Below are 27,481 nucleotides of genomic sequence, written 5' to 3'. Positions count from 1 at the left end.
TAGCCAACTCAGTGAGCTCTGAGTTCAGTGAAAGATTCTGCCTCAAAATATGAGGTTGGCAAGTGGTACAGGAAGACATCTGATGTTGTCCTCTCGTGTTTACATTCACAGCCCACCCCTACGGTCACACACACACACACATAAAACTAAGGGACAAGTAAGTGCTGAAGAGAAGGAATACTAAAAAGATAAGAATGGAGCCGGATGGTGGTGGCGCATGCCTTTAATCCCAGCACTTGGGAGGCAGAGGCAGGTGCATGCATCTCTGTGACTTCACTGCCAACCTGGTCTACAGAGCTAGTTCCAGGACAGTCTCCAGAGATGCACAGAGAAACCCTGTCTCCAAAACCAAAAAGAAAAAAAAGAATAATTTTAGGTTTCTTGGGCTGGAAGTAGCGACTCATACGTTTAATCCTGACAGCCATGGCTACAAAGAAAGACTGTGTCTCAAAAGAGGTGATTCCATACCTGATATGAAAATAGAAGCGGGTGCCTAGGTGGACAGAGCTAAAAAAATAAAAATAAAAATTTGTGACCACCTTCCCAAAGAGGTTTAATGTAGCAGAGACAGTTATGGGCGTTATCTGTTCGGTTTGGTCTTGATTCTAGGCCATTTGTCCCCTAGGTATGCTGTTTAAAATGACCTCCTAGGAAGGTGTTATTTCAAACATTCACAATCAACCAACCAACTAACCAAAATCAGAGTTTGTAGTAGAAAGAGCTCATGGACAGAGTTTACAGTCTGGTGATGGAGACAAACACCTTGTCAATTCATAGAGAAGATAGGGAAGGAAGGCTGTGAGCTCAGACCCTCTGGTAAGGGTCTTTCCTGCTGTGTGACCTTAGGCCAGGTATTTAACCTCAGGCTTCTGTGGAATGAGTGTGAAAAAGAATCTCTCTGGGGAAGTGATGGGATCCGGTACAGTGCCGGATACACCCTGTTGTACCTAGCTGCAGCAGTCGTTACTTCTGCCTGTGGGGACTAGAGAGAAACAGAATCACACAGAAGGAGGAGGTGTGTGAGCTGAATTCTGAGTGACTCGCAGAAGAGGGCTGGGGCTACCGCTGCTCCAGGCAGAGGAAACAGAGACTTACGAATGCGCTGCAGATGGTGGCAGGAACTGGGAAGAGGAGACTAGGGAGGGGTGGCAAGCTCTTGGGCCCTGAAGTTAGACAGCCGGAGTGCAGCAGCTTAATATGGGGAAGGCCGTGTAAGGCGGGACACTCAACTTGGGACGCTGGCAAGTCTCTTGAATTTCCTCTTTGGTTTACTGCTCAACTCGGTCTCTTTGCGAGGATTGTTGTAGTGATAATACCTGGAAATCACTTGTCATAGTTCCTGATAGGATGGACTCAATCCATGTGGGAAGTTAATATTTGATTGTAATAATCACTTTGTCCTGACTCGGGATGCATAATAACAGCATGCAATTCCTTAGAGCCAGAAGTAACATTTACCATCTGGTCTAACTTCCCTATTTTAAACATGGAGAATCCAAAGTCCAGGGAGAAGGGTGTTGATCTTAAGTGTACCAAGCAGATGAACACTGGGATTAAATCATACTTGGGTCTCTTGGATCCAGCCTGCACCTGTGGTTTTCCAGCTCTTCTCAGGCTGCCTCTGACAGGCTCCTCCCTCCCTCCTTCGATGGTCTCCCTTCCCCTGTAAATACATTTCAAGGCTTTTGCTTCCTGGAGCTGAGTGTTGATCCTATTTTTAGACCTCTCACACCTGTATGCAAATGATCCTCAGGGGATTCGCCTGCAGTGGAGACTCTGGCCAACGCCCCAAAGAAAGCAGCAATGAGGCCAGAGGGAAAGCACAGCTCAGGGTAGGCTGGAGATCTTGGACGCCTGACTTCTCTTTCTAGTTAAGTCCCAGAGGACCCGGGGAGCTCTTTGCATCTCTTATGTGTAACTCCTCCATTCTCATCTGGAAAGGAGTTGGGTAGGGCTCTTGGGCCAGACCTCAAGCTGAGGGTTTGGCTTTGAAATATCACAGCAGAGGGTATCAGTCATGGCCCTGGCGTAGGTTCTGGGGCAATGGTCATTGCTTTCAGGAAAACGGAGGTAAGATGACTGATCTGAGGCAGAAAGGATGAGAACTCAGGGATGACAAGGAGAGGGAGCAAGGGCTCAAACGCTTCCTCCACAAGTCCATGTCCCCTGATTTAAGCAACAGCACTCCAACACGGCCTTGTTAGCTAGCACACGGTCACTGAATGACCTCCAGGTGATAGCCCCATGCCGGGTGTCACTGTCCAAGTGCCTTAGCCTGGTGTTCAAGACCTCAGAGCCCTAGCTTCAACATCTCTTGCTACTTCCTCCTCACCTTTAAGTCCTTTGTTTCAGAGAACGTAAGATGCTAGCAAATGTGAGATACATCCCAGCTTCAGGGATGCTCGACTGTAGAAAAATGAGCATTTGAAAGTCTGTGAAACTGTTTTAACCCCTCTGAGAATGGAACTGCCTGTGCTTCCCCCAGATGTGCTGTTTCAAGCCTACCTATTTTTGTGGTGTTTCTTTTTTAGCTGTTTATTGTGGAAAAATTCAAACAAATACTCGAGTAGGAAGAATAAATGGCACAAGACCATAACAATTAGTAACTCATGAATGTTCCTTCATGTTTTTCTCCCAGTTCCTTCTTTCTGAATGTCTACTAATAACAGTAACAACTGTCAGTACTTGCTAGGGACTTTTTTTTTATTTATAAAGGTAGCATGTAGTCATTAAAAATAGTTTGAAGACTAGAGAGTTTGGCTCCATGGGTAAAGTCTTCACACCCAAATGTGAAGACTGGAATTCAAATCCTTTAGAACTCATGGGAAAGCCAGACATGTGGTATGAGCATTTATAGTCCTGGGGCAGGGCTCTTACTGGGAGATGGGGGAGCGAGACAGGAGAATCCCTGGAGACTCAAGGGCCAGCTAGCCTGAAGTATGCAATGGAAAAACAACAAAGAGACCCTTTTCTCCAACAAGGTGGAGGCTAAGGACCAACATCCAAGATGGTCTTCTCAACACTACACATATGCTGTGGCACGCCTCTGCCCACAGTTACATATACAGATGTGCATAACACGTGCACACACACACACACAGGGATGTTATAATGCATGTTTAAGTTATGGCCAGCCAATCTTAAAGAAAACATTACTGAGACTCTATTGCATTTTATTTACTTATTTTATGTGGAAGAGGCACCCGCCATGGCACACTGGTAGGGGCCAGAAGACAACCTGATGAAGTTGACTCTCCCCCCTCCACCATGCTGTTCCTGGGATTGAACCCAGGTTGTAAGAACTGACGGCAAGCTCCCTTTCCTGCTGAGCCATCTCATTGGCCTATTATTAGTATTCTGATTGAATTCTTTTCTGTATGCTTCCTCTGAATTTTTAACATTGTTGAGGTCATACTCTGTATTCAGTTTTATTCCGCACCTTTTCTCTGGTCTGATATCGTGACATAAGCATAGCTAATATTAATAGAAAGTCCTAATGAATATTCATTTAGTGATTTCATTATGCTTTATGAGAAGGATGTACCGTGGCCGTTCATAAGCCATTATTCACCTGTTTATGTTGCTCTCCCCTCGTGTCCAGGACGCAGAAGCAGTCAGAGAATGAAGCGCAGCCTTTGTCCCTCAGAGCTTAGTGTTTGCCCCTTCTCTATCATTTTCACTACTTTTCAACTTGGAGCTGTTGTGAACCGTGTTGCGGTGGTCATCCCTGCCAGCAAAACCTGTCCTACGTTCACTTCCTGTAGCCAGCTTCCCGGTGATGCAATCGTATTTTACTTTACCTTTGTGGGCAGCTAATAATGTCTCATTTTTAGTAAATTCAGTAGACTAAAACAATCAAAACCCCTCATTTCAAATCACACTGATCTGATTACTATCAGACACTCACTATCTCTTTCTTTCTTTCTTTTTTTTTTTTTTTTTTTTTTTTTTTGGTTTTTTGAGACAGGGTTTCTCTGTAGCTTTGGTGCCTGTCCCGGAACTAGCTCTTGTGGACCAGGCTGGTCTCGAACTCCCAGAGATCCGCCTGCCTCTGCCTCCGGAGTGCTGGGATTAAAGGCATGTGCCACCACCGCCCAGCTCACTATCTCTTTCTTAACCATTTCTTTTCTGCAAATGTCGGTTCGGCGGAGGGCGGCGCTATTTTTACCACTACAATTTCCCAGTGCCAGACCTGACTTTTTCATTTCCTTGTTCTTGCCCTGACCTCAGGAGATACTAAGTATAATCTTGTTCTAGGTTTGACTTTTTCCTCCTGTTCCCCCTTCCACCTCACTTTTCCCCCTGCATCTTCCTGTCTTGAAGGGGAGCTGGGTGAGTCATCTAGAGGATACGGCAGGTGGCAAATTGTGTGAACTCAGAGAGACTTCTCAGAATGCTGGGAGTGATGCTGCTGTTGATTTGGAGGCAAAAGGAGTAGAGAGGAAGTGGGCTGGTAGGGCTGAAGCTAAATTTATCCATGCAAAGTGCTGGGAGTACGAGCAAGTGATGGTTTATTCACCACACACCTGTAGAGTCCCTGTTCTGTGTCCCAATACATGGGGATGCTCGTAAGAACCTTACTGATGAAGAAGCTACAAATGAGGAAGACGACAACGAGTGGTCTGCTAACTGTGTACCCGTTGGAAGGGTTCAGACTTGAGTGGAGATGTGCAGCAGACAGCTGGAATCTTCCATCTGTAACTGGAAAGTGAGGGCCTGGGGAGGATAAGGAGCCAGTATAGGACACATAGCCAGCACGGGGAAGAGAGAAGGGAAGGGCCGGCTGGGCGGTGGTGGCAGCGAAGGCAATGCCTACCTTTAATCCCAGCACTTGGGAGGCAGGGGGATCTCTGAGTTTGAGGCTAGCCTGGTCTACAGAGCGAGTTCCAGGATAGCTAGAACTACACAGAAAACCTTCTCTCCAAATACAAAACCAAAATAACAACAACAAACAAGGGAAGGACCAGCAACCTGCATGCCACAGACACCAAGCAGAAGGTTCGGTAGAGGGGCGAGGGTTTGGGGATGCTACTTCGGATCGCCACGGCATCGTACTACCTTCCCCTCACTTGTTCATTTCTTTGTGGATGTTTGCTGTCAGGTACTAAGCATTGCTGTTGACATTGAAGGCACAGAAATAACAAGGCACAGCCCTATTCCCAGTCTAAATGAGAAGTACAGGTGGAAGTGGAAACAAATCCCTGACATGGGTGCTCGAATTGGTTCATTCTACATGCATTTACTGAACATCTAAGACACGCCAGATGCTTTGCTAACAGTGAAAGGAAGCCTGTGGCATTCAGTTCAGTTCACTTGCTTCAGGTAAAATTTGGTGTCTGGGCTTTAATGGAAAGCAAAAGTCACACCCACAGCGTTTTTGAGTTGTAAGGACTTTATATCAGAGACCAAAGCTAAAATTAACACAAGGTACTCATCTCATTGAACTTTTGATCTTCGTCTAAAAAGTGATGGCACTGACCTCATGTGTACCTTTCACAGGATTTCCATGGGCATGGCAAGCTCCCCTCCTATCTTGTGTGGATTCTGCCAGTAGGAACCACACAGGTTTTATCCACTAGTATAAACTCAGCAAAAATATAGGGAATTTATGCTCTCACAGGAACCTTCTATTTCTAATAGTCTGTGTCTATTGTTGCTAAAATAAAGACCCATATTTGTTCAATGGGTGCCAAAAGGAATGACAATGAAGTCTGGCAAGGTGGGTCAGTGGGGAAAGACACTTGCTGCCAAGCCCGAAGACCCGAGTTTGGTTCTTGGGCCCTCCATGGAGGAAGGAGGAACTGATTTCTTTATACAGGTTGTTCTCTGATTTCCACCCAGACCGAGTGGCATGTGTGCACCCCAAATGTAAATTAAAGAACAAGAATGATAAAATATATATTTTGAAGCTGGATCCTTAAGGATTCCCAGGATAGAAACCTTCTGACCTGAACTTCAAACCCTAGATAGTATCCTACTTCACAGAGAGCGGGGAAGTGCTTTCTCATACTCAGTCCTGGATTCCAGAGGTCCTTTTCCTGCCCTCTGCCCTCAAGGATCTGACCATTACTACCCATCTGTCCTTAGATTCTGACGTCCTTGCCTGTAAACCAGTGGTGACAATGGAATGTGGTGCTAGAGAAGGCACTGGCTGTGGAGTCTGTTCTCGACCACTGTGATAAACACTATGACCAAAAGCAACTTGGGGAGGAAAGGTTCAGTTGATCATCAAGGGAAGCCAAGGCAGGAACTCAAGCAGGGAAGAAACCTGGAGGCAGGAACTGAAGCCGAGATCACTGAGGGATGCTACTGACTGGCTTGCTCTTCTTGTTTTCTTATATAACCCAGGACCACTTGTCCAGGTGTGGAACTGACCATAGAGGGCTGGGCCTTCACATATCAATTGTCAATCCAGAAAAGGCCCCCCAGGCTTGCCTACAGGCCAGTCTGATAGAGGCGATTTTTCAGCTGAGGTTCCCTCTTCCCAAATTAATCCAGTTTGTGTTAAGCTGACAAAAACTAACCAGCAGAGTAAGGACACTGGGATCTAAGTACCAGCCAAATCAGAGAGTACTCAACACGGGACTAGAACACTGGCTTAGCAGTTAAGAGCACTGGTTGTTTGTCCAGAGGACCTGGGTTTGATTCCCAGCACCCACGTGGTAGCTAATAAACATCTGTGACTCCAGTCTCAAGGAATCTGACAACATTTTCTGGCCTCTGAGGGCATTGAAGTGCACCAATAAACATTCAGACAAGGACTCATACACATAAAATAAAAATAAACAAAATCTCAAAAGTAGTACTTAGTAGCTATGGGATCCTGAGAAAGTAACCAAATGTCTGGGTCCCGGTTCCTCTGTTTAATAACAAGCCCAGGTGTGCTCTAGGATTGCTGTCTCCTGGGTCACTGTCACAGAAGCTCAATAAACTGGAGAGTTTGCTAGGGTGTGGTCCATGACTCCCAGAGAAGATGAACACAGTACCAAACCAGATCCAAAGGATCTTTTCTTCTCAGTTCTGTGCATCTTCTGGGCTCTACTAAACCTCCCTCTGCTTCCAACTTCCCTCCAGTTCCCATGGGCTATAATGCCTTAGTGCCTACAAGTTGCAAAGCTTAAAAGGCTTGGAGCCCAAAGTCACAACTCTCATTATCCGTTCTTCATTACTGCCCACTATACTAGCTTAGAGGGGGTAAATGAGGGAGAGAGAGAGAGAGAGAGAGAGAGAGAGAGAGAACTTCTAGTAGAAGAAGCAGGCATACATCAGGGCAGGATTCAGGTGGGGAACCCAGAGATAGCCACTCACTAACTCCATAAGGAACCAGTTCTTCCACTACTGTGAAAAAGAGTATTTGTTTAACTATGTAAAGGTGTGTTGCTATTTTATCTTGCCTGCCTAAGGCACCTGATTGGTTTAATAAAAAAACTGAATGGCCAGTAGTTAGACAGAGGAAGGATAGGAGGGACTGGTGGGCAGAAAGAAAAGAGGGGCCAGTCAGTCAGATGTGAGGAAGCGGGAAAACAGGATGGACAGAACATAGATGAATAGAAATGGGTTAATTTGAGTTTTAAAAAATAGCCAGAAACAAGCCTAAGCTAAGGTCGAGCATTCCTAATTAATAATATCTCCATGTTATGATTTGGGGGCTGGCTGTCCAAGAAAGCCTGCTGCATTCCACTGCTTAACCTGCCTCTGTCAATAACTCTGAAAGGGACCAGAAGGAGGAGGAATGTGTATGTCACACACTCTTTCAAATGAGTTCTAAATTAGTTTTGTTTGTTTTGTTTTGTTTATTCAAGACAGGGTTTCTCTGTGTAACTGTCCTGACTGTCCTGGAACTCACTCTGTAGACCAGGCTGGCCTTGAACTCATAGAGATTTGCCTGCCTCTGCCTTCCAAGTGCTGGAATTAAAGGAGTGTGCCACCATCGCCTGGCTAAATTAGTTTTCTTAATTCAGTACCTAGCCAGCCCTTGAAGTTCTCACTGGCATTCTTATTAAATGCCTACTATGTGCCATGTGCCAGAGTTAAGGACCTGGGATTTAGTTATATTTGATTTGACTTCAAGATGCTCATAGCCTGAAATAGAAGACAGATAAATAAACCAGTAACTCCAAAAAAATATAATGTATAAAATGATATGGTTGGTACCAAACTATATTTGGGCAGAGAGCAAAATCTCTTTGTCTCTGTCCCTGTCTGTCTGCCTGTCCCCCCACCCCATGTGTGTAGAACTTGGTGAAAGAATCAGAAAAATCCACCCCCCTGCCACCCTGAGACTTTGTGGACCAGAGTGGCCTTGAACTTAGAGATCTGCCTGTCTATGCCTCTCAAGTGCTGGGATTAAAGGCGTGAACTGCCACATCCAGCAGCACAGAACACTTCTGCATAAGGCTGTATGTAGAAGAGTAGAGACTTGGGACTGGGGATACAGCTCAGAAGTAGAGCACTTGGCTAGCATGTGTGAGGCCTTGGGTTCAAACCCCAGTACCCCACCACAGGAAAAAAAAAAGGAAAGGAAAGGAACGGATCAAACAAAGATCAGCAAAATCCCAGGGGTGCGAAGAGTACACAGTAATCAGGCAAAACTGGAGCTCATTGTTCTATCAGGGAATGAGATGGAAGGAACTAGAAGGGCAATCAGAGCTAGATCATGAAGAGTCTATCTTTTGAGAAGCTGTGAGCTTTCAGAATCCAGGAAAGGCCTTAGACACAGAGAAAGGTGGTGAGATGTGAATTTTAAAAATCCATCTGGCACTCATGAGTTCCATCCAGAACATTGAGGGCATCCAAAAAAAAATTCATCCTTCCAATGGATCTGTCGGAACACTCCAGCCTCATGTGCTGGGCCAGACACTGGAGATCCAACAGTAGACAAAACCAGACATCCTGTTCTCATGGTCTTGAAGCTTGGCAGGGTAGACAGACACTAATCAAACAATTATACAAATAAATATGAAATTACAGCGGGGATGAGTGCTACAAAGGAGATGCACATGGTTCCAAGAAAGCGTGTTCCTGAGCGTTTGATTGGCTGGGGTGGTCAGGACAGCCTCTTGACTGGGCTGAGTGAGCTCTGAAGGAAAAGTGTATACACACTTTTCAGTACTCACGGGACTAGGAAGGCTCTGATTGGATGGGCCTCCCTGACCCCTCTTGCCTCAGAACCCACATCCAGTGCAAGCTGATCTTCATGGCAAACAGACACCATAGACTTAAGCAAGCACTGCTTAGTGATCTTGTCCCCAAACAACCCCCAGCAAAGATTTGAAATTGAAAAGGAGAAGGTCAACTCCTTTAGCCCTTTAGGTCTTTGAGATAGAGGTAAACCATTCCTTCAGGATTAAATGAAACATGGCTCTCAGTGGATTCCAAGTTCCCTTCATGGTTCTGGTCCTGTTTCAGGTGATTGAAAGTCATCTGTGTTGCTGTGTGAAAAGAGCACTGGTGTCTTGGAGACGTGAGACCTAATTTTACTTAGGCCCCTATGATAGTGTTCATTGTCAACTGGACAGAATCTAGAGTCACCTAGGAGACAGGGCTCTGATGGTGTTCATTGAGGGTGGGAAGGCCTGCTCACTGTAGGTGGCAGCTTTCCCTGGCTATGAACCTGGACTATATAAATGGAGAGGAGCAGAATACGTTGTGACTAGGGCTTGTAGCTTCTATTGCCTTGACTTCTCTGCCATGGTGGACAAAACCCCTGGATAGTGGTCTAGAACAGCAGACTGAGCCCCTGGACAGTGGTCTAGAACAGCAGGCCGAGCCCCTGGACAGTGGTCTAAAATGGTAGAACTAACCCCTGATTAGTGGTCTAGAATGGTGGACCGAGTCCTTGGACAGTGATCTAGAACAGCAGGCCAAGCCCCTGGACAGTAGTCTGGAAAAGCGGGCTGAGCCCAAGGACAGAGTTCTAGAATGGTAAGTCAAACTTCTGGACAGTGACCTAGACTGATAGATGAACCCCTGGACAGTGCTCTAGAACAGCGAACGGAGCCCCTGTACGGTGATCTCTTCAGAACAGTGAACTGAACCCCTGGACAGTGATATAGAACAGCAAGCTAAACCCCTGGACAGTGCTCTAGAACAGCAAACAGAGGCCCTGGACAGTGATCTAGAACAGCGACCTGAACCCCTGGACAGTGATCTAGAACAGTGAACGGAGTCCTTGGACAGTGGTCTAGAATAAACTCTTCTTTAAATTGCTTTTGTCAGAGTATTTTAGAACAAGAAAATAACCGAAAACATTGTCTTCACAATTGCCTGTCTTCTGTTGCTTCAGGCTTCAGCTGCCCCTTTAGAACAGTGGTTCTTAACCTGCGTGCCATGACCCCTTTGGGATCAAGCGATTCTTTCACAGGGTCGCCTAATATCATCAGAAAACGTGGATATTTACATCATGATTCAAAACAGTAGCAAAATTACAGTGATGAAGTAGCAAAAAAAAAATTATGGTTGGGGGTCACCACAACATGAAGGGCCTCAGCATTATAAAGGTTGAGAACCCCTGCTCTAGGGGAATGGAGATACTGACTCCTTTCCCACAGGGCTTTAGCTGAGATAATGGGGGTAAAACCCTATAAACTCAAAGAATTAAACAAATACAAGGATCTAAACATTTGGAGAAATGCCCCATGGGTGGAGCATTGGATTTGTTCTGTCTCCAGAGAACAGAGTTAAATCAATAGATAATTATACTTGTATATTTCAGTTCAGCAAATGGAGGAAGTGTTTTAATGATCAGAGTGTCCATCAAAGGAACGTCTTAAGAGGGGGTGGGGCCCAACACGGGAAATACTCAATGTAAACATGCTAGTAAAGTTACTGTTGGCGTATGTGGCACCGAGTGGCAGAGCGGGTATAGGGAGCACGAATGACAGTGGCCTGTGATGTAACATAAGGAATCACCAAGAGAAGGAGACTGTGCTGGAGTAACATTAGCCACGGGCCTGTGTTCTGTACATACAATTTCATTTGAGCTTTGTATGTGATTTCTAACCTTGTGTCCAGGAAGACAGAAGTGTTGGCCACCGGAAAGCTCCAATACCCAGAGTGGGGCTTTACGAAAGCACCTGACACATGTAGGTGTCCCTTGCCATTGTCCGTGTGTCTGTCTTGCACATTGACAGGGACGCTGGGGGCCAGAGCAGTGGCTTGCTCACCCTGGTGTCTGCTCTCTGGCATAACGCTTTGCCGATGTGGGAGCTCACAGAATGTCCATTACCTTAAAGTGATTTGATTGTTCTTGATGACATGGTCTCCTTCCTCAAGTAGCCAGTGAGTCACTCATCTTTCTTTCTGCTCCTTCCTGTCTCCTTTTTCGTTCTATTTCTGACTCTCATCACTGGAAATGAAATCAATGTTTGTCAATGTGATTTTTAAAAATAAAAGATGGGGGTTTAGGAGTGGTTCTCTGGGCGACTTTCCATTTAGCATTGAGCGGTGAGAGCTGGCTAGTTGTTCCCAACCTTGTTTTTCTTTATGTGAAATCACAATGGCACTGTCAATACCAGCAGCTGCTGCTATGGGCTTTTGGGAGCGCCCTCCATGTCTTGTGTGCTCCGCCAGGCTCTAAAAGACCTCGATTCTCATCTTCACACAATCTCTTTGTTTGTGCTGTTACCATCACTTTGTAGATAACTTTTAGATTTGCTTATTATTTTATCTTGTATGTATGAATAGACAAAACATCCATATATGATGCGCACCGTGTCTGTGCCTGGTGCCTGAGCAGGTCAGAAGAGGGCCTTGGATCCCCTGCAACTGGAGTTGTAGGTGACTGTGAACCACCATGTGGGTGCTGGGCACTGACCTTAGGTCCTCGGAAGGAGAAACAAGTGCTCTTGACCTGCTGAGATGTCTCTCTCTCTCTCTCTCTCTCTCTCTCTCTCTCTCTCTCTCTTGCCTAAGCAGATGAAGAAATTAAAGGTTAATTATTTATAGAAATGATTTAAAAGTTAAATAATAATGATAAATACTCACCTACTCAGTTGCCTATTATGGGCCAGACATTTTGTTAAATTAGCAAAGCCCTATTCCCTATGTGAGGAACAAAATCTCCAAGAAATGAAATAATCGGTCCATCCACGGTCACACGGCTAATGAAATGCCTACCACCCATTCTCTTTCACGTTGAGACTTGACTGGAGTCGGCTGTGATAATTCTGAATGGAGAGGGAAGTGACATAGGACATGAGGCATGTCCACTGGAGCTGGACAGACCCGGGGAAGTGCAAAAATAATAGCTGGTGTTTAGTATGTACCAGGATCTATTCCCAGAACTTTTTTCTTTTGAGACAGGATCTTATGTAGCCCAGACTTGCCTTGGACTCATTCTGTAACTGAGGACGGTCCTCCTGCCTTCACTTCCCAAGAGCTGGGATTACAGGTGTGCACCACCATGCTGGTTATACCCTTCTCGTGGCTTGATGATTGAACTAGGGGCTTCACACGTGCCCGGCAAACATTCTATCAACTAAACTATATCCATAGCCCTTTTATGCGTAATCTTCATTTTTAAAGGTCCTATGAATTAGGTATTGTTATTATTCCCGTTTTACAAGGAAGAAGCTAAGGCCTCACCCAAAGTTTGCTCAAGGAGAGAACCATGAAAAAGTGTGGATAACAGGAGACAGCAGTTATTGGAAGTCATCCAAGGGACTGCCTCATGGTGACATACTAAACTGGAGAGCAGAGATCTGATGCCAAAGACCACGCTTTCGGTGGTTGGGATATGGCTCAGTTGATAGTGTTTGCCTAGCATGCAGAAATCTCTGGATTATATAGGAACTGCATAAAACTGAGCATGGTGGCTCATGCCTGAATGTCAGCACTCAGAGGCAGAGGCAGAAGGATCAAAGGTTCAAAGGAACCCTCAGACACACTGCAAATTTGGCTTTGGGCTACATGAGATGCTGTCTCAAAACAAGCATCAAAACTCCCACGCTTTGAAAAATGATTTATTGATTTTTGTTTTATGTGCATGAGTGTTTTGCATGTATTATGTATGCCACATGTGTGTTACAGAGGCCAGGGAGGGGACTGGATGTCCTGGCTTCAGAGTTGTGGACTACTGTAAGCTGGGAACTGAACCAGGGTCCTTTGCAATAGCAGCAGGTACCCTGAACTGCTGAGTTGCCTCCTCAGCCCCAGCCCCAGCCTTTGTTCAAGGAGCAGAAGTTGAGACTCTGCCGTGTTTGTAGCCCTGTGCTAGGCACTGGAAATACAGAGATAAAGCTGACTCCATGTCCAGGCTCATCTATGACTACATAATAAGATTTCCAATTAGTTGGGCATCAACCAGATCACAAGATTTTTTCATTAAAGAGTTAGGGCATAGACCTGGGCAGACACATGAGACTAAACACTTTTATAGACACAGTTCAGGAGCAGTGCAGGAGCCCAGAGCTGGCTAGACCCCTGGATCGGGAAGAGTGGCTTTATTTTAATCCTATACGACAGGACTCAGGGACTGAATTTGAGACTACTGGGAGCCTGTGGCGTTGGCTCTAAGAACAGGAAGCAGAGGCAAGAGCATGGGAGAAGCAAAACACATTTTAAAACAGTGTTTGTTAGGTATGCATACACAGAGAGAGGGGAGGGGGAAAGGAAGGGAAGAGAGAGAGGGAGAAGTAGAGGGGAGAGGGAGGGAGGGAGGGAGGAAGAGAGAGAGAGAGAGAGAGAGAGAGAGAGAGAGAGAGAGAGAGAGAGAGAGAGAGAGAGAGAGAGAACACAGGCATTGTGTAAATACGGCACACAGCAATTATTCCTCTTACTTGTACCTAGGTTTCCAGCGTTAGGTGTATACAATCTCAGTCATTGTCCATCCTGTCGTTCATTCATGAGCTTGAGAGTGTGCTTGCCAGATGTCTTAGGGAGAACTGCTCCGTGTGGTCAGAAGGATAATCTGGGAGCAACTGGGATGAAGAGTAAGATTCTCAAAGATTTTGCTGAGAAGATGCACATGCAAACTTCAGGCTTGGTTTTATTAACTCAAGTTATACAAGTCTGGGCCAGAGCTGAGTGGCTAAGAGCATGGAGAAACAGTACTTGTGGGAACAGCTGTTGCCCTTTTTCTTCCTTCTCCTTTTTACCTCTTCTTCCTCCTCTCTTCTTTCTCTTTCTCCACCTCTTCTTACTCTTCCTCTCATGCCCCACTTCCCACCATTCTTTAAATGCCTGAGCAGGCACAGGCACAGGCACAAATCCCTCCATGGGTTGGTGAGATGGCTCAGTGGGTGAAAGCTTCTGTTATGCTAACCTGACTACCTCAGTTCCATCCACAGAACCCCCAGGTGGAAGGAGAAAACTGCCTCAACAAAGGTATCCTGCGACCTCCACACATACACTGCAACCTCCACACATGCGCATGCTCCTCCACTTCACACACAGACATGATAGACAGATAGATGATTGATAGATAGATAGATAGATAGATAGATAGATAGATAGATAGATGATAGATGGATAGATAGATGATAGATAGATAGATAGATAGATAGATAGATAGATAGATAGATAATGGATAGATGATAGATAGATAGATAGATAGATAGATAGATAGATAGATAGATAGATAATGGATAGATGATAGATAGATAGATAGATAGATAGATAGATAGATGATAGATAGATAATAGATAGATAGATAGATAGATAGATAGATAGATAGATAGATAGATAGATAGATGATGAATGGATGGATAGATAGATAGATAGATAATAGATAGATGATAGATAGATAGATGATAGATAGATAGATAATAGATAGATGATAGATAGATAGATAGATAGATGATGAATGGATGGATAGATAGATAGATAGATAGATAGATAGATAGATAGATAGATAGATAGATGATTCATAGATAGATAAAACCTCTCTACTGGGAAAACCTCCCTAGGAAAGTCCCTGGGGCCCTCCTTATGCACATCTTTAGGTGAGGCTCCTGGACCCAGTGCAGGCAGGCTCCACCGACAGGAATCTCATGTTGTTTACTATACATTGTTTTTTTGAGTTCTGATAGGACTGTATTGTCTTTCCCTTTGAAAGTTGTGTCTGGATATTTGATGTGCTTCACCTAGTGAAATGGGGAAAAGAGAAGCTCAAAGAACTCACATGTGGTTCCTGCGCTGTCTTCCCCTGGGTAGCGGCTCTGTCAGTCTTTATCCTGAACACAGGAAGACGCAAAGCAGAGCACCCCACCAACCCTTCATGGGTAGGCACCAATGATGGGAGGAAACAACTGTGTTCCAGCAGCTAAAATTACAGAAGAGCCCAGCTAACCCAGATAAAATGATCTCTGCTTTCTGACATGGCCTGTAACCTTCCAGGCACTGTTTATCCCTCACCTGAATTCAGATCGCCTTTTCTTTGACCACTTCTGATGACATATTGCCTCCTATTGCTAATGACTAGTTCAGTGATAAGTAAACCTCACTATGAAGCTCCACCGAGGCTTCCCAAGAACAGGGATGGTGTTTACTCCTGTGGGACCTCCCTTTTCCTCGAGGTCCATTGGCCACCAGACCACAGGGATGAAGGGAGCAGAGGCAGCATGCAGGGCTTTGTACGGCTTGAGGGTACAACAGAAACTAGCCTTCTGGGAGTCTGCTTCAGTGCTACAGCTCCACTTTATTTCAGAGGAAGGGGCAGATATAGGATGGAGACCAGGGCTGGGGCATCACCTAATTTGCCTTTGGTAGCAGGGTCCTACCACACAGCTGGAGCACAAGCCTGTAGACAGTAAGGCCGTAGGCTCTAGCAGAGGAGCTATTGCTGATTTTCCTAAATGGACAAGTTGTGTGCATCCTATTGCTGCCAAATATTTCTGTCCATGCCAATAGAGTAGTGCTGCCGTCAGCTTCCATCAGAAGGCTCACTTTACAATGAGGAGTAGCAACTGTAAAGACTCATACCCTGCTGAGGAGCTGCTGACTGGGACTTCAGTGCTGAGGAAGGAGTAGGCTGAGGCAGAATGCTGTCTTTGGAATATTACGTTGTTGCATTACCTTTGTTTTGAACTAATGTGTAAGTGTGAGTGTTCTCTCTCTCACTCGGGCATTGCACATGTGTGGAAGTCAGGGAACAAGCTGCTCACATCCATTCTTTCCTTCTACCGTGTGGGTCTAGGACATTGAACTTGGGTCATCAGCTTCAATGATGGACACCCCGACTCTCTGAGCCATCTCACGTCAGCTGAGATTAATGGTGTAAGACTTATGCAAGGTTGGGTCTGTCAATATCCTGTCGAGAGAGAGGGGGGCCCTTGAGCTTCCTCTGACCAGGAACTGTGGACAGATAATGGTATCTAAGTGTGTGTGTGTGTGTGTGTGTGTGTGTGAGAGAGAGAGAGAGAGAGAGAGAGAGAGAGAGAGAGAGAGAGAGAGAGAGAGAGAGAGACAGGGTTATGAGGCCCACTCTTCCTTGAGTATCCTAATAGGGTCTTGATGGCTGCCGTAGGAGGAGAAGCATTTCCTTTAGAGGTATAGTCACTGATAAAGAGCCCATACTTCCAAAAGCAATTCCTCTGCCAGGACCCTATAAGTTACCCTGATGGAACTCTTTGCTCATAAAAAGTAAAGGAAGGAAGAAAGGAAGGAAGGAAGGAAGGAAGGAAGGAAGGAAGGAAGGAAGGAAGGAAGGAAGGAAGGAGGAGAAGGAAGGGAGGAGGGAGGGAGGGAGGGAAGGAAAGGAGGGAGGGAGGGAAGGAGGAGGGAGAGAGAGAGACTAGGTGGGAAGGGAAAGGAAATCAGCAAGAGTGGGGGACAGGAAAGGGTAATGGGGGTATATATAATAAAAACACATGTAAATATGAAAAGGCCATATTGAAACCTATTATTATGTACAGTCACCATATGCCAATTAAAGTGAGGATATAGGGTTTTTAAAAATATAATGATTATCCATTTACATTTCTCCTGTGAATTATTCATGCCTCTTGGCCATTTTTCCATTGGAGTGCTAATTATTTTCTTAGTGCTCCTCCAGTTATACCACAGTGCAATAAGCGTAAAGACTGCTTCTTACATATGCCTTGGATTGTTAGTTAATTGTCTTGGGGACTTTTTCAGGATGCCAATCGCCTTCCTAGGAGGCTGATTCTTTCCTTTTCTCACCCAGGATACAGCTGGGCAAGAGCGATACCGGACCATCACCACAGCCTATTACCGTGGGGCCATGGGCTTCATTCTGATGTATGACATCACCAACGAGGAATCCTTCAATGCTGTCCAGGACTGGTACAAACCAAATTCATTCACTAATTCCTTCACCCAATTGTTCATGAAAACCTAGCCTGTGGTAAGCCTGTGCTATGTGTTAAGGAAACCCAGGTAAATCAGTCATGGCTCCTGATTTTAAGATGGTCTCACAGTAGAGGGAAAAAACATCAAACTAGGCGTGGGCCATGGAACTGTCAGGTGACAGGTGTTGTACTGCTTTGCTCGTTGCTGCCGTGGTTAAATACTGACCAAAAGTAACTTGGGGAGGAGGCTGTTTATTTCGTCTTACAGCTCCCAGGTCACAATATTTATCACGGAGGGAAGTCAGGGCAGAACTTGAGGCAGGAGCCCGAAGGTAGGAACTGAAGCAGAAACTACGGAGGAATGCTGCTCGCTGGCTTGCTCCCAGCCCTGTGGCTTGCTCATACAACCCAGGACTCCTGCTCAGAGGTGGCACTGCCCTCAGTGGGCTGGGCCCTCCCACATCAATCATTAATCAAGAAAACGCCCCCACAGACTTGCTCACAGGCCTCTGATGGAGGCACCTCAGCTGAGGTTCCCTCTTTCCTGGTAGCTCTGATGTGTGTCAAGTTGGTGACAACTGACCATCTTCTTCAATACCACAGTGTCAAAGAGAGGCATACAGGCGGTGGGAACTCAGAAGAGGGCGCTCTCTGGTCCAGTGGCTGGAGTCAGGGAAGCCATCTTGGGGTTGAGGACATGTATGCTAAGTTCTGAAAAATAAACAGGAGTTAGTCTGAGGGACAAATGGATAAGAGTTTCTAAAAACAGAATACAGATGTGCAAAGATGGGAAAGTAGGTGAGAGGTTAAGAGAAATGTAGGCCATGGGAGGGTTTGTGGAAAACATTTGAATTTTACCCTGTAGACGATGATATTGGAGTTTGAAATGAACTAGTTCCAAGTTTTGTTTCAGGATGATTCTTCTGGCCACAGTGGCGAATGAGCCCACATAGCGTCTGTCACTGGGCTGGGCTTGGGCCCAAGAGTAAATCCAGTACAAGTTCAAAAGGATTCCATTGGCAATGGAAATCATCACAACACTCCAGAGATACAACCTCTGAGTCACTGACACCTTTCTTCTTGGGGTACCACTCACAGGGACACGCGAGACATAAATGAGAAGGAGGGGCTAATCAGTGGAGGACAAGAGAAAGTGGCGTGTCTGTGTCATCACTGTTCTTTAGCAACAGCGGAGCCGAGTGAGCCGTGTAGCCAGCAACAGTTGACCAGCTCTAACTTTGTCTCCTTTCTGCTCATTACTGTTTTCCTTGTCTGGTTTCTGTTACTATAGCAACATGATGGGGGTGGGGCAGGGCTTTATATAGCAAAGATATTTGCTAGCTCACTGGCTTGCAGGCCCAAAGTCTAGCAACATGGCGCTGGGTCTGGCAGGGGCTTCCTGACTGTACCATGTCATGGCCATGGCAGGCAGCATCAAACTTATGGGAGCATAAGTAAGAAAGATCGTAGGGGAATTCAGGAAGCTGGAGAAGGGGTCAGGTTTGTTCTTTTGCAGTTCTCGTAAGAACTAATCAGGATCCCTCAAGAATTATACCCATCCCTTCGTGGCCTAATCGCTTCCCACTGTGTCTCGCCTCTTTTGATTGTTTTGGTGGTTTTTGAGATAGGGTATCACTAAACCTTCCTTAATGTCTTTCCTCTACTTCCCTCCCTCTCTCCTTTCCTCTCACTATCCCCTTTTTCTCTTTAGTCTCTCCAGTCATGACCACCCCCTTTTTCCCTGCCAGTCTTTGTCTGCCTTCTCTGTGTCTCTCCGTACCTCCTGTGGAGCGACCAGGAGTCACCACCCTGCTCCTTCCCTGTCGGCCATGACCCCTCTCCTCTCTACCAGTCTCTGCTCACGCTGCCTCAGGAACACGGTGACTTTAACACCTAAACCTAGCGATGGTTTTCTAAGAATAACCCGAGCTCATTGCTAATCTGGGAGCTGAGAGAGGCTGGGGTGAGAGGAGCAGAGGGAGATGAAAGGGAGGGCAGGAGACAACAGTCAGGGGTTGGCTTCCAGTGCCTGCCTTGAGATTGAGTGTCCATCGTTCCCAGATACTGACCTTTGACTTTGCTTCCAGACAACTTGGTCTCAGTCACCCGAGCCCCAGTATGCAGCGAGGCCCATCTCTTTGTGAGCCCTCAGCAAATTTGCTGACCGAGTGAATTTTGTCTCTTAAGGGAATGAACGACCTTTCGCTAGATGAAGTCAGTGGCGGAGTTGCTTTGAGGAGCAAAATTAGGACTAGATCCAAGTTGGAGCTAGGGTCTAGCTGGACTGAGTGTCGATGTAGGTAGGGCCATAGCCAAGCTCTGCCAGGATTAGTCATTCGCAGACCAGACACTCACCAGCCATCCACTGCCACCCCCCTCTGCCCTCTGTTCTGGAGGCTGGCATCCCAGAGATGACGAGGCCTGTTGTGGCCCCCACTCCCTGGAAAGAGTTTAGTCAAGCAGAAGAGATGTCATGGTGGAGGCACAGGGAATTAAAGGGGATCATCTCACCTAATGGGGGAGTTAGATTGAGAATTAGGCTCATTCCCCCCAATGTCTACGGTATAAGGCCCTATTTTATTCTTGTAAATTTTTCTAATTATAGAACTTTGAAAACTGCAAAGTACAAATATTTGCAAGGTGTTTTTTAAAGGTCTCAGGATAGAGCTACAGTGGTAGCTCACACCTCAAATCCACCCTTGAGGGATTAAGGCAGCAGGAGCTCCATGAGTTGGGGCCAGACTAGGCTACCCAGTGAGGCCTATCTCAACAAAGAAACATCTCACCATTGAGCTGGGAGCAGTGGCTCATATCTGAAATCCTGGCACTGGGAAGGCTGAAACAGGAGGATCACTGAGTTTGGGTGTCAGCCTGTGCTACATACTGAGTTCCAGTCTAGCCTGGACTACAGTGAGACTCTATTTCAAAGTCAAAGTCTCAAAAAAAAAACAACAACAACAACAACAACAAAAACCACACATCAAGTCTTATAGTCTCCTTATATAAATAGAACTATTTAGCATCTCCTAAGGACTTGTATATTGGGGTAGGATTGCATGCAACTGGTAGGTGTGTGTGTGTGTGTGTGTGTGTGTGTGTGTGTACTGAGGGGCTGGAGGGAGGGAGTGGCTATAATCTCAGGTCAGTGTGTATGTGTGTGTGTGTGTGTACTGAGGGACAGGAGGGAGGGAGTGGCTATAATCTCAGGTCAGTGTGTGTGTGTGTGTGTGTGTGTGTGTGTACTGAGGGGCAGGAGGGAGGGAGTGGCTATAATCTCAGGTCAGTGTGTGTGTGTGTGTGTGTACTGAGGGGCAGGAGGGAGAGAGTGGCTATAATCTCAGCTCAGAGTCTGATGACCCTCTCACCACTCTTCCAAGGGCAAAACTTCCTCAACAGTGTGTTGCAATCCCACATGGATTCACATAATTGAACATAAGGATCTTTAAAAAAACTAAACAGCAAAATGTGTCTGAACACACATGACCGAAATCTAATTCAAAGTCAGACATAGCAGGAGTCTGAGCTGTTTCTAGCAGTGCAGCCGCACAATTTCAGGACAGCCTTGATCTGAGCACACAACACACACTGTGCTCTGTGCATGTGGTGGTAGCAAAATCCTTCAATCCTGGCACTTGAAAGTCAGAGGCAGGAGGATCTCCACAACTATGAGACTAGTCTAGTCTACATAGAGTGTTCCAGGCCAGCTAGGTCTATATAAAGAAACACTATCTCATGTTTTTAAATAGTTCTTTAAAAAGGATTTGTGCGTTTTTATTTGAGATGCTTGAGTGTTTTCCCTGTATGTATTTTACGTACCACACACAAGCACTGCCTATGGAGGTCAGGAGAGGGCATCAGATTCCTCCTGGACCTGGAGTTAGGGACAGTTGTAAGTTGCCCTGTGTGTCGCACACGGTGCCCCCCCCCCCCCCCCCCCGTGTCTGCGCTCTGTGAGCTAGAACCCAGTTCGCGAGCTTCGGGCAAGGGGCTGGAGGTTGAGAATACAGACAGACGCAGAGACACACTGACACACACAGACCTTTTAACACTGATACCAAAGCCCCAAGAATGCCCCTTTATTGTGTTCAGGGGCAGATTATATAGAGATAGCCACGCCCCAGCCAAACCCACCAGAAACCACTCTCCTGCCATCAGGAACTCCTGAAGGTCTCGTGCTCAGAGCAGCTGTAGGCACTCAGATCAGGGGAAAACAAGTTGTTTACAAGAAATTCAGGATCTGGGGGTCTCACTGCTCCCAACACCTGTGGGCCCTGAGAACCAAACCTGGGTCCTCTCCAAGAAAACCAGTGCTCTTAACCACTAAATTGCCTCTCTAGTCCCTGCTTCAAATTTCATTTATTTATTTATTTGTTTATGGCTTTTTGAGATAAGGTCTCTGTCTTAGTTGGAATTTCTACTGCTGTGAAGAGACACCATGACCACAGCAACTCTTTTTTTTTTATTCTTTTTTAATTAAAATTTCCAACTGCTCCCCGTTTCCCATTTCCCTCCCCTCCTCCCACACATTGCCCCCTCCCCCCACTCCCCTCCCCCATCCCCACTCCTCTTCTCCTCCCCCCAGTCCATTCCCCCTCCCTCTCGATACTGAAGAGCAGTCCAAATTCCCTGCCCTACAGGAAGACCAAGGTCCTCCCACTTCCATCCAGGCCCAGGAAGGTGAGCATCAAAACAGGCTAAGCTCCCACAAAGCCAGTTCATGTATTAGGATCGAAACCTAGTGCCATTGTCCTTGGCTTCTCATCAGCCTTCATTGTCCGCCATGTTCAGAGAGTCCAGTTTCAACCCATGCTTATTCAGTCCCAGTCCAGCTGGCCTTGAAGAGCTCCCAATAGATCAGTTCCACTGTCACAGTGGGTGGGTGCACGCCTCGTGGTCCTGATTTCCTTGGTCATGTTCTCCCTCCTTCTGCTCCTCATTTGGACCTTAAGAGCTCAGACCATTGCTCCAATTTGGGTCTCTGTCTCTCTCTCGATCTATCGCCAGTTGAAAGTTCCTGTGCCATTCTCCTTGGCCTCTCGTCAGCTCTCATTGTCCGCCACATTCCGAGAGTCCGGTTTTATCCCATGTTTTTTCAGTAGCAGTCCAGCTGACCTTGGTGAGCTCCCAATAGATCGGCCCCACTGTCTCAGTGGTTGGGTACACCCCTCATGGTCCTGACTTCCTTGTTCATGTTCTCTCTCCTTCTGCTCCTCATTATAACCTTGGGAGCTCAGTCCGGTGCTCCAGTGTGGGTCTCTGGCTCTATCTCCATCCATCGCTAGATGAAGGTTCTATGGCGCACAGCAACTCTTATAAAGGAAAATATTTAATTGAAGTTAGTTTATAGCTTCAGAGGTTTAGTCATGGCAGGGAAAAATGTTGGCATGCAAGCAGACAAGGTACTGGAAAAAGCGCTCAGAATTCTGTATCTCGACCCACAGGCAGCAGGAGTCTGTGTGTCACACTGGGTGTAGAAGACCTCAAAGCCACCTCCACAGTGACACACTTAATCCAACAAGGCATGCCTACTCCAACAATGGCACACCTCCTAATAGTGCCACTCCTCAGGGGGCCATTTTCTTTCAAACCACCACAGTCTCTCAAGTCCTGACTGTCCTTGTACTTGCTGTGTTAACTAGGCTGGCCTTGAACTCACAGAGATCTACCTGCTTCTGCCTCCCAATTGCTGGGATTAAAGGTGTGCACCACCACACCCTGCTCATTTTTTTTTAATGTTAAAAATGCTGTTTCTCAGTATCAAATTCAACTGAGACTTAATTCTTTGTGTAAAAATAAGCAGACAAATCTGCAATTTACTTTAGTCTTTAATGATAAAATTATACATATATATACACCAAAGAACTGTTTTACAATAATTTTTTGTGATTTATTATTAGTAAATGTTTGATTTGTCTATCTATCTTAAATGCCTATACACCTGAGATCACTTAAAAATTTCTTGTGTGAAAAGAGTCCTAAAGAGTAAAGGGCAAGGGATATTAGGAGGTCCGGTCGTCTGTGATGATGTGTAGACCATTGAAGATACTCTGCTTCGGGACGGTTTTAGTCAGCTTGCTTGGCAGACAGCATGCCACAGTAGCCGTCAGCACGTAAACCAGAAAGGCGGGGGATGACAGCGTGAGTAAGATGTTCCTCTGTCTCTCCTCAGGGCTACTCAGATTAAGACCTACTCCTGGGACAACGCCCAGGTGATTCTGGTGGGAAACAAGTGTGACATGGAAGAAGAAAGGGTGGTCCCCACCGAGAAGGGCCGGCTCCTCGCAGAGCAGCTTGGTATGTACATGACAAGTGTGTGTGCATGTGTGTATTTATGTGGGAAATGTGCATGTGTATGTGCATGTGAGTATGTGTGTGCGCTCACATGTATGTGTGCACATGTGGAAGTGGAATAGAGAACAGGAGACAGTTTTTATTTGGGACATTAAGGTAGATTGTGATTATAAATGACGTACCTGTGTGCCCTCTGTTCATTGTTTTATATTTGAGTCATATACACAGAGACTTTGTGCTCATGATTTTAGGGAATTCATAATTTATATATTTTCCTATAGTGAACATATGAATAAAATTTAAATATGTATAAATATATATACATATATAATATAAATAAAATTTAAACAATTTTTTGGGATTTTTTTGCTGGTTTGGTTTTGGATTTTTGAGACAGGGTTTCTCTGTGTAGCCCTGGCTGTCCTGGAACTCACTCTGTAGACCAGGCTAACTTCAAACTCAGAGATCTGACTGCCTTTGCCTCCCAAATGCTGGGATTAAAGGTGTGTACCACCTCTGCCCAGCTGTGATTCACCCACAAAGGATTTGAGATAGCTTCTTAAAAATAACTGCCAAGTGGGAATAAAATAAATAAATGAGAAAGTTTTAGCAAGGGCAGGAGGAGGACAAGAGAAAGCTAGAGTTAGTCAGTATGTATGCCACAAGTTCTTGGGCACCAGCAAGAGGTAGGCCAAAATATTGTCTTTGGGCTTCCTAGCAACTACTACAAAGAGTGAAACGTAATCTCTTATGCGGTCCAGCATGTCCTTACTATAAAAAACAGGGAAGCTCTGCTCTTCACTGGGAACTGTCAAGCAGACTGTGCAGAAGGTGGCCGAATAATAGCACACTTTCTTCCGGAAACCGCGATGCTGAGCACAATAGGCCTTCCCTTGCCGTTTTTCCGTCATGTAAATAGATGTCTCTCACCAAAACACAATTCACACAAGGTCAGCACACGAAGAGGCAACACCATGCAGCTCAGGTCTGCAGCTCCGTTCTACTTGGATTCTTCCCAAGATGGAAGCATTTTGACCCCTGAGGCCCAAATGCCCAGGCATGTCTCAGTGCCCTCACAGCAGAACCCGTACCTGTCATTGCTTGAAAGATCAGTTTTTATTATAGATACTGGGGTTCAATGTACGATTGCCAGGGAGTGGAGGAATTGTTCCTTCCATGTCTGTAGAAAGTTTATAGTCTTCCCCCAGAGCAGGGGTTCTCAGCCTTCCTAATTCTGCGATCCTTTAATACAGTTCCTCATGTTGTGGTGACCCCCAAGCCTAAACTTATTTTGTTGCTCCTTCATAAATGTAATTTTGCTACTGTTATGAATTGTATATTATAAACATCTGATAAGCTATGAAAGGGTCATTCAACCCCTAGCTTGAGAACTGTTGCTATAGAGATTAGGTGGGTTTTTAGGCAGTTTTCCTCCAAATTTGTCATTCTAAGTGTCTTTGTTGTTGAGGAATAGAGAGTTAAAGGTTAGCTCTGGGGGCTGGAGAGATGGCTCAGCGGTTAAGAGCATTGCCTGCTCTTCCAAAGGTCCTGAGTTCAATTCCCAGCAACCACATGGTGGCTCACAACCATCTGTAATGAGGTCTGGTGCCCTCTTCTGGCCTTCAGGGATACATGCAGACAGACTATTGTTTACATAATAAATATTTTTAAAAAAAAAGTTAGCTCTGGCAGAGCAGAGGGGGAGGCTTATAGGTGGCTAAGCTCCATGAGATGCAAGTGTGAATTGTGTGCTGTATTTGCTTCCTGTGTGTGTGTGTGTGTGTGTCTATATCTCCACTGTTTGTACTTCTTCTCCATCCCTGTTAACCAAGATAGCCTGGACAGAGATGAGTAAACCCTAATGCTTAGGAGGAGGATTGGCTCATCTTGGGTCTTGCTGCTCCTTTCTCAGAGAGGGTCCCCAGTGCGGGAAGTGTCTCCACTTTGTTCACAGAATGATAAGCATGCGGTGAAGCCTACACTTGGGTAATTTCAAGTTATCCCTTTATGCTTCTGACCTGCAACCCCTTAGAGACTGGCAGGATGCAGAACACAGACAGGCGTGAGCGTGAGGAGGCCCCTGTGAGCTTATTAAATCACATGGAATGTTTCTAAGTTACCCTGGGATTTTAAACCCTGTCTCCCTATAGCTGTTTCCAGAGAGAAATGTCAAAATGGCTCAGAACAGGGCATACTCAGAATCTGTTGGCTGGCCAAATAGTCTGCTTTGGAGGAGACACATCTGGATAGAGAAGTCTCGCTCATTGTCAAGCAGGTCACTGCTTCTCTGAACCATTCCACAGGACTCACTGTAGAGTGGTTGAGATTCCTGCTGAAAACCTGGCCAGGAGACTTGCCAAATATTCAGAATATACAGAAAATCAGGCTCCCAGGAAAGCTGGGCCCTCTATTCCAGCTCTGTCCTCCCTCCTGGAGCACTCATCTAGTTAAGGGTTAAATGTCAAGCTTTGGTAAGAGCCATATGCAGTTCTTTTTTTGTAGGAGTTGGGGAACTATGAATCTGGAGCTCCCCTGGGCTGTCTGATTCCCCACACAGAATCTGGATATGGAAGGAGGCTTAGGGGATCTGTCAACCTGAGAAACGTAGAGCACCACACCACCCTGAGTCTGGTAGACTTCCCCAGTAAGTAACTCAGTGGCCTGCTGGCCAGTATAGCAGGGCTGCTCTCTCTTATGGCGCTCCCTTTCTCTTAGCTCGCTCAGTCTAGACTACAGCCAGGCCAGAAACTCATACTTGAAGGTCTGTGTGACCTCTGTACTCTCCAAGTTCCTGAGGCCTGGGTGTGGTTTTAGAGACACCTAGGAAGGTGGACCTTTGGTAGTACAGAGAACTTTTCCTCCCCTCCACCCAGGACGTCTGGCATTATAGGATATTTGTCTCCGGGTACTTGTTGGTCCCTTTCTTGTTTCTGATTTAGGATGATGCTTATTAGAGCTGAAAAAGGCAAATAAAAGAGAAATATGTCTACAAAGGAAAGAGAGTTTGTGTGGGAGTTTTATTTGTTTGTTTGTTTTTGTTTTAAAAAAGACAGGATCTCATAAATCCCCAGCTGGTCTGAACTTACTATAGAGTCAAGGGTGACTTTGAATTTCTGATCCTCCTGCCTCTACTTCCCAAGTGCTAGGACCACAGGCATGCACCACTGATGTGGGAGAGTCTTCTGTTTTGTGTTGATTTCATTGGTTAATAAAGAAACTGCCTTGGCCCTTTAATAGGACAGAAAATTAGGTAGGCGGAGTAGACAGAACAGAATGCTGGGAGTAAGAAGCCGAGTCAGGCAGTTGCCATGATTCTCCAACCCCAGACAGATGTAGGCTAGAATCCTTCCTGGTAAGCTACCACCTCGTGGTGCTACACACATTAACAGAACTAGGCCAAGCAGTGTTTATATGAATACAGTTTGTGTGTTGTTATTTTGGGGCATAAGCTAGCCAGGCGGCCGAGAGCGGGGTGGCAGGAACGCATCCCACGCTCCTATTACACACCACTCTTTTATCAGTGGTGGGGACTGATCCCAGGAGCTCATGCCGGCTAGGCAAAGCATATTCCCAACCTGAGCTCTGAGCTCCATCCCCTGCCCCCAGAAAACAAAACCTTCCTAAGTCATATAAGTAATGGGGGACAGGCTCAGTACTCAAACTTAGCCTTTAGACTCAAACTTTTTTTTCTCCCCCGAGACAGAGTTCCTCTAACTTTGTTTGGAGCCTGTCCTAGAACTAGCTCTACACCAGGCTGGCCTTGAACTCACAGAGATCCGCCTGCCTCTGCCTCCCAAGTGCTGGGATTAAAGGCGTGCGCCACCACCACCCAGTTAGACTCAAACTTTTTTTTTTGAACTTTTCCAGTGAATTTTTATTAGTAGTTGTCTCATGATTCAAGGTCCCTGCGTAGGGACCGTCCTGTATGAAGGTCCCTCTTT

The 27,481-nt window shown here is 45.9% G+C and overlaps 1 protein-coding gene across 2 annotated transcripts in view; it reads left to right on the top strand.

The window, feature by feature from the left end:
• The window catches only part of Rab3b (RAB3B, member RAS oncogene family), a 65,201-nt gene that overhangs the window by 30,041 nt on the left and 7,679 nt on the right, over nt 1–27,481 (top strand). For both annotated transcript variants that reach the window (XM_057784633.1, XM_057784634.1), the window contains exons 3-4: nt 17,126–17,244; nt 23,419–23,543. In XM_057784633.1, the coding sequence (XP_057640616.1) occupies nt 17,126–17,244; nt 23,419–23,543 (244 nt within the window). The remainder of the gene's footprint in view (nt 1–17,125; nt 17,245–23,418; nt 23,544–27,481) is intronic.

This window comes from Chionomys nivalis, chromosome 11 (genome assembly GCF_950005125.1).
Source record: "Chionomys nivalis chromosome 11, mChiNiv1.1, whole genome shotgun sequence".
Lineage (NCBI taxonomy): Eukaryota > Metazoa > Chordata > Mammalia > Rodentia > Cricetidae > Chionomys > Chionomys nivalis.
The sequence above is the reverse complement of the archived record's forward strand: the minus strand, read 5'-3'. Positions and strand labels throughout refer to the sequence as shown.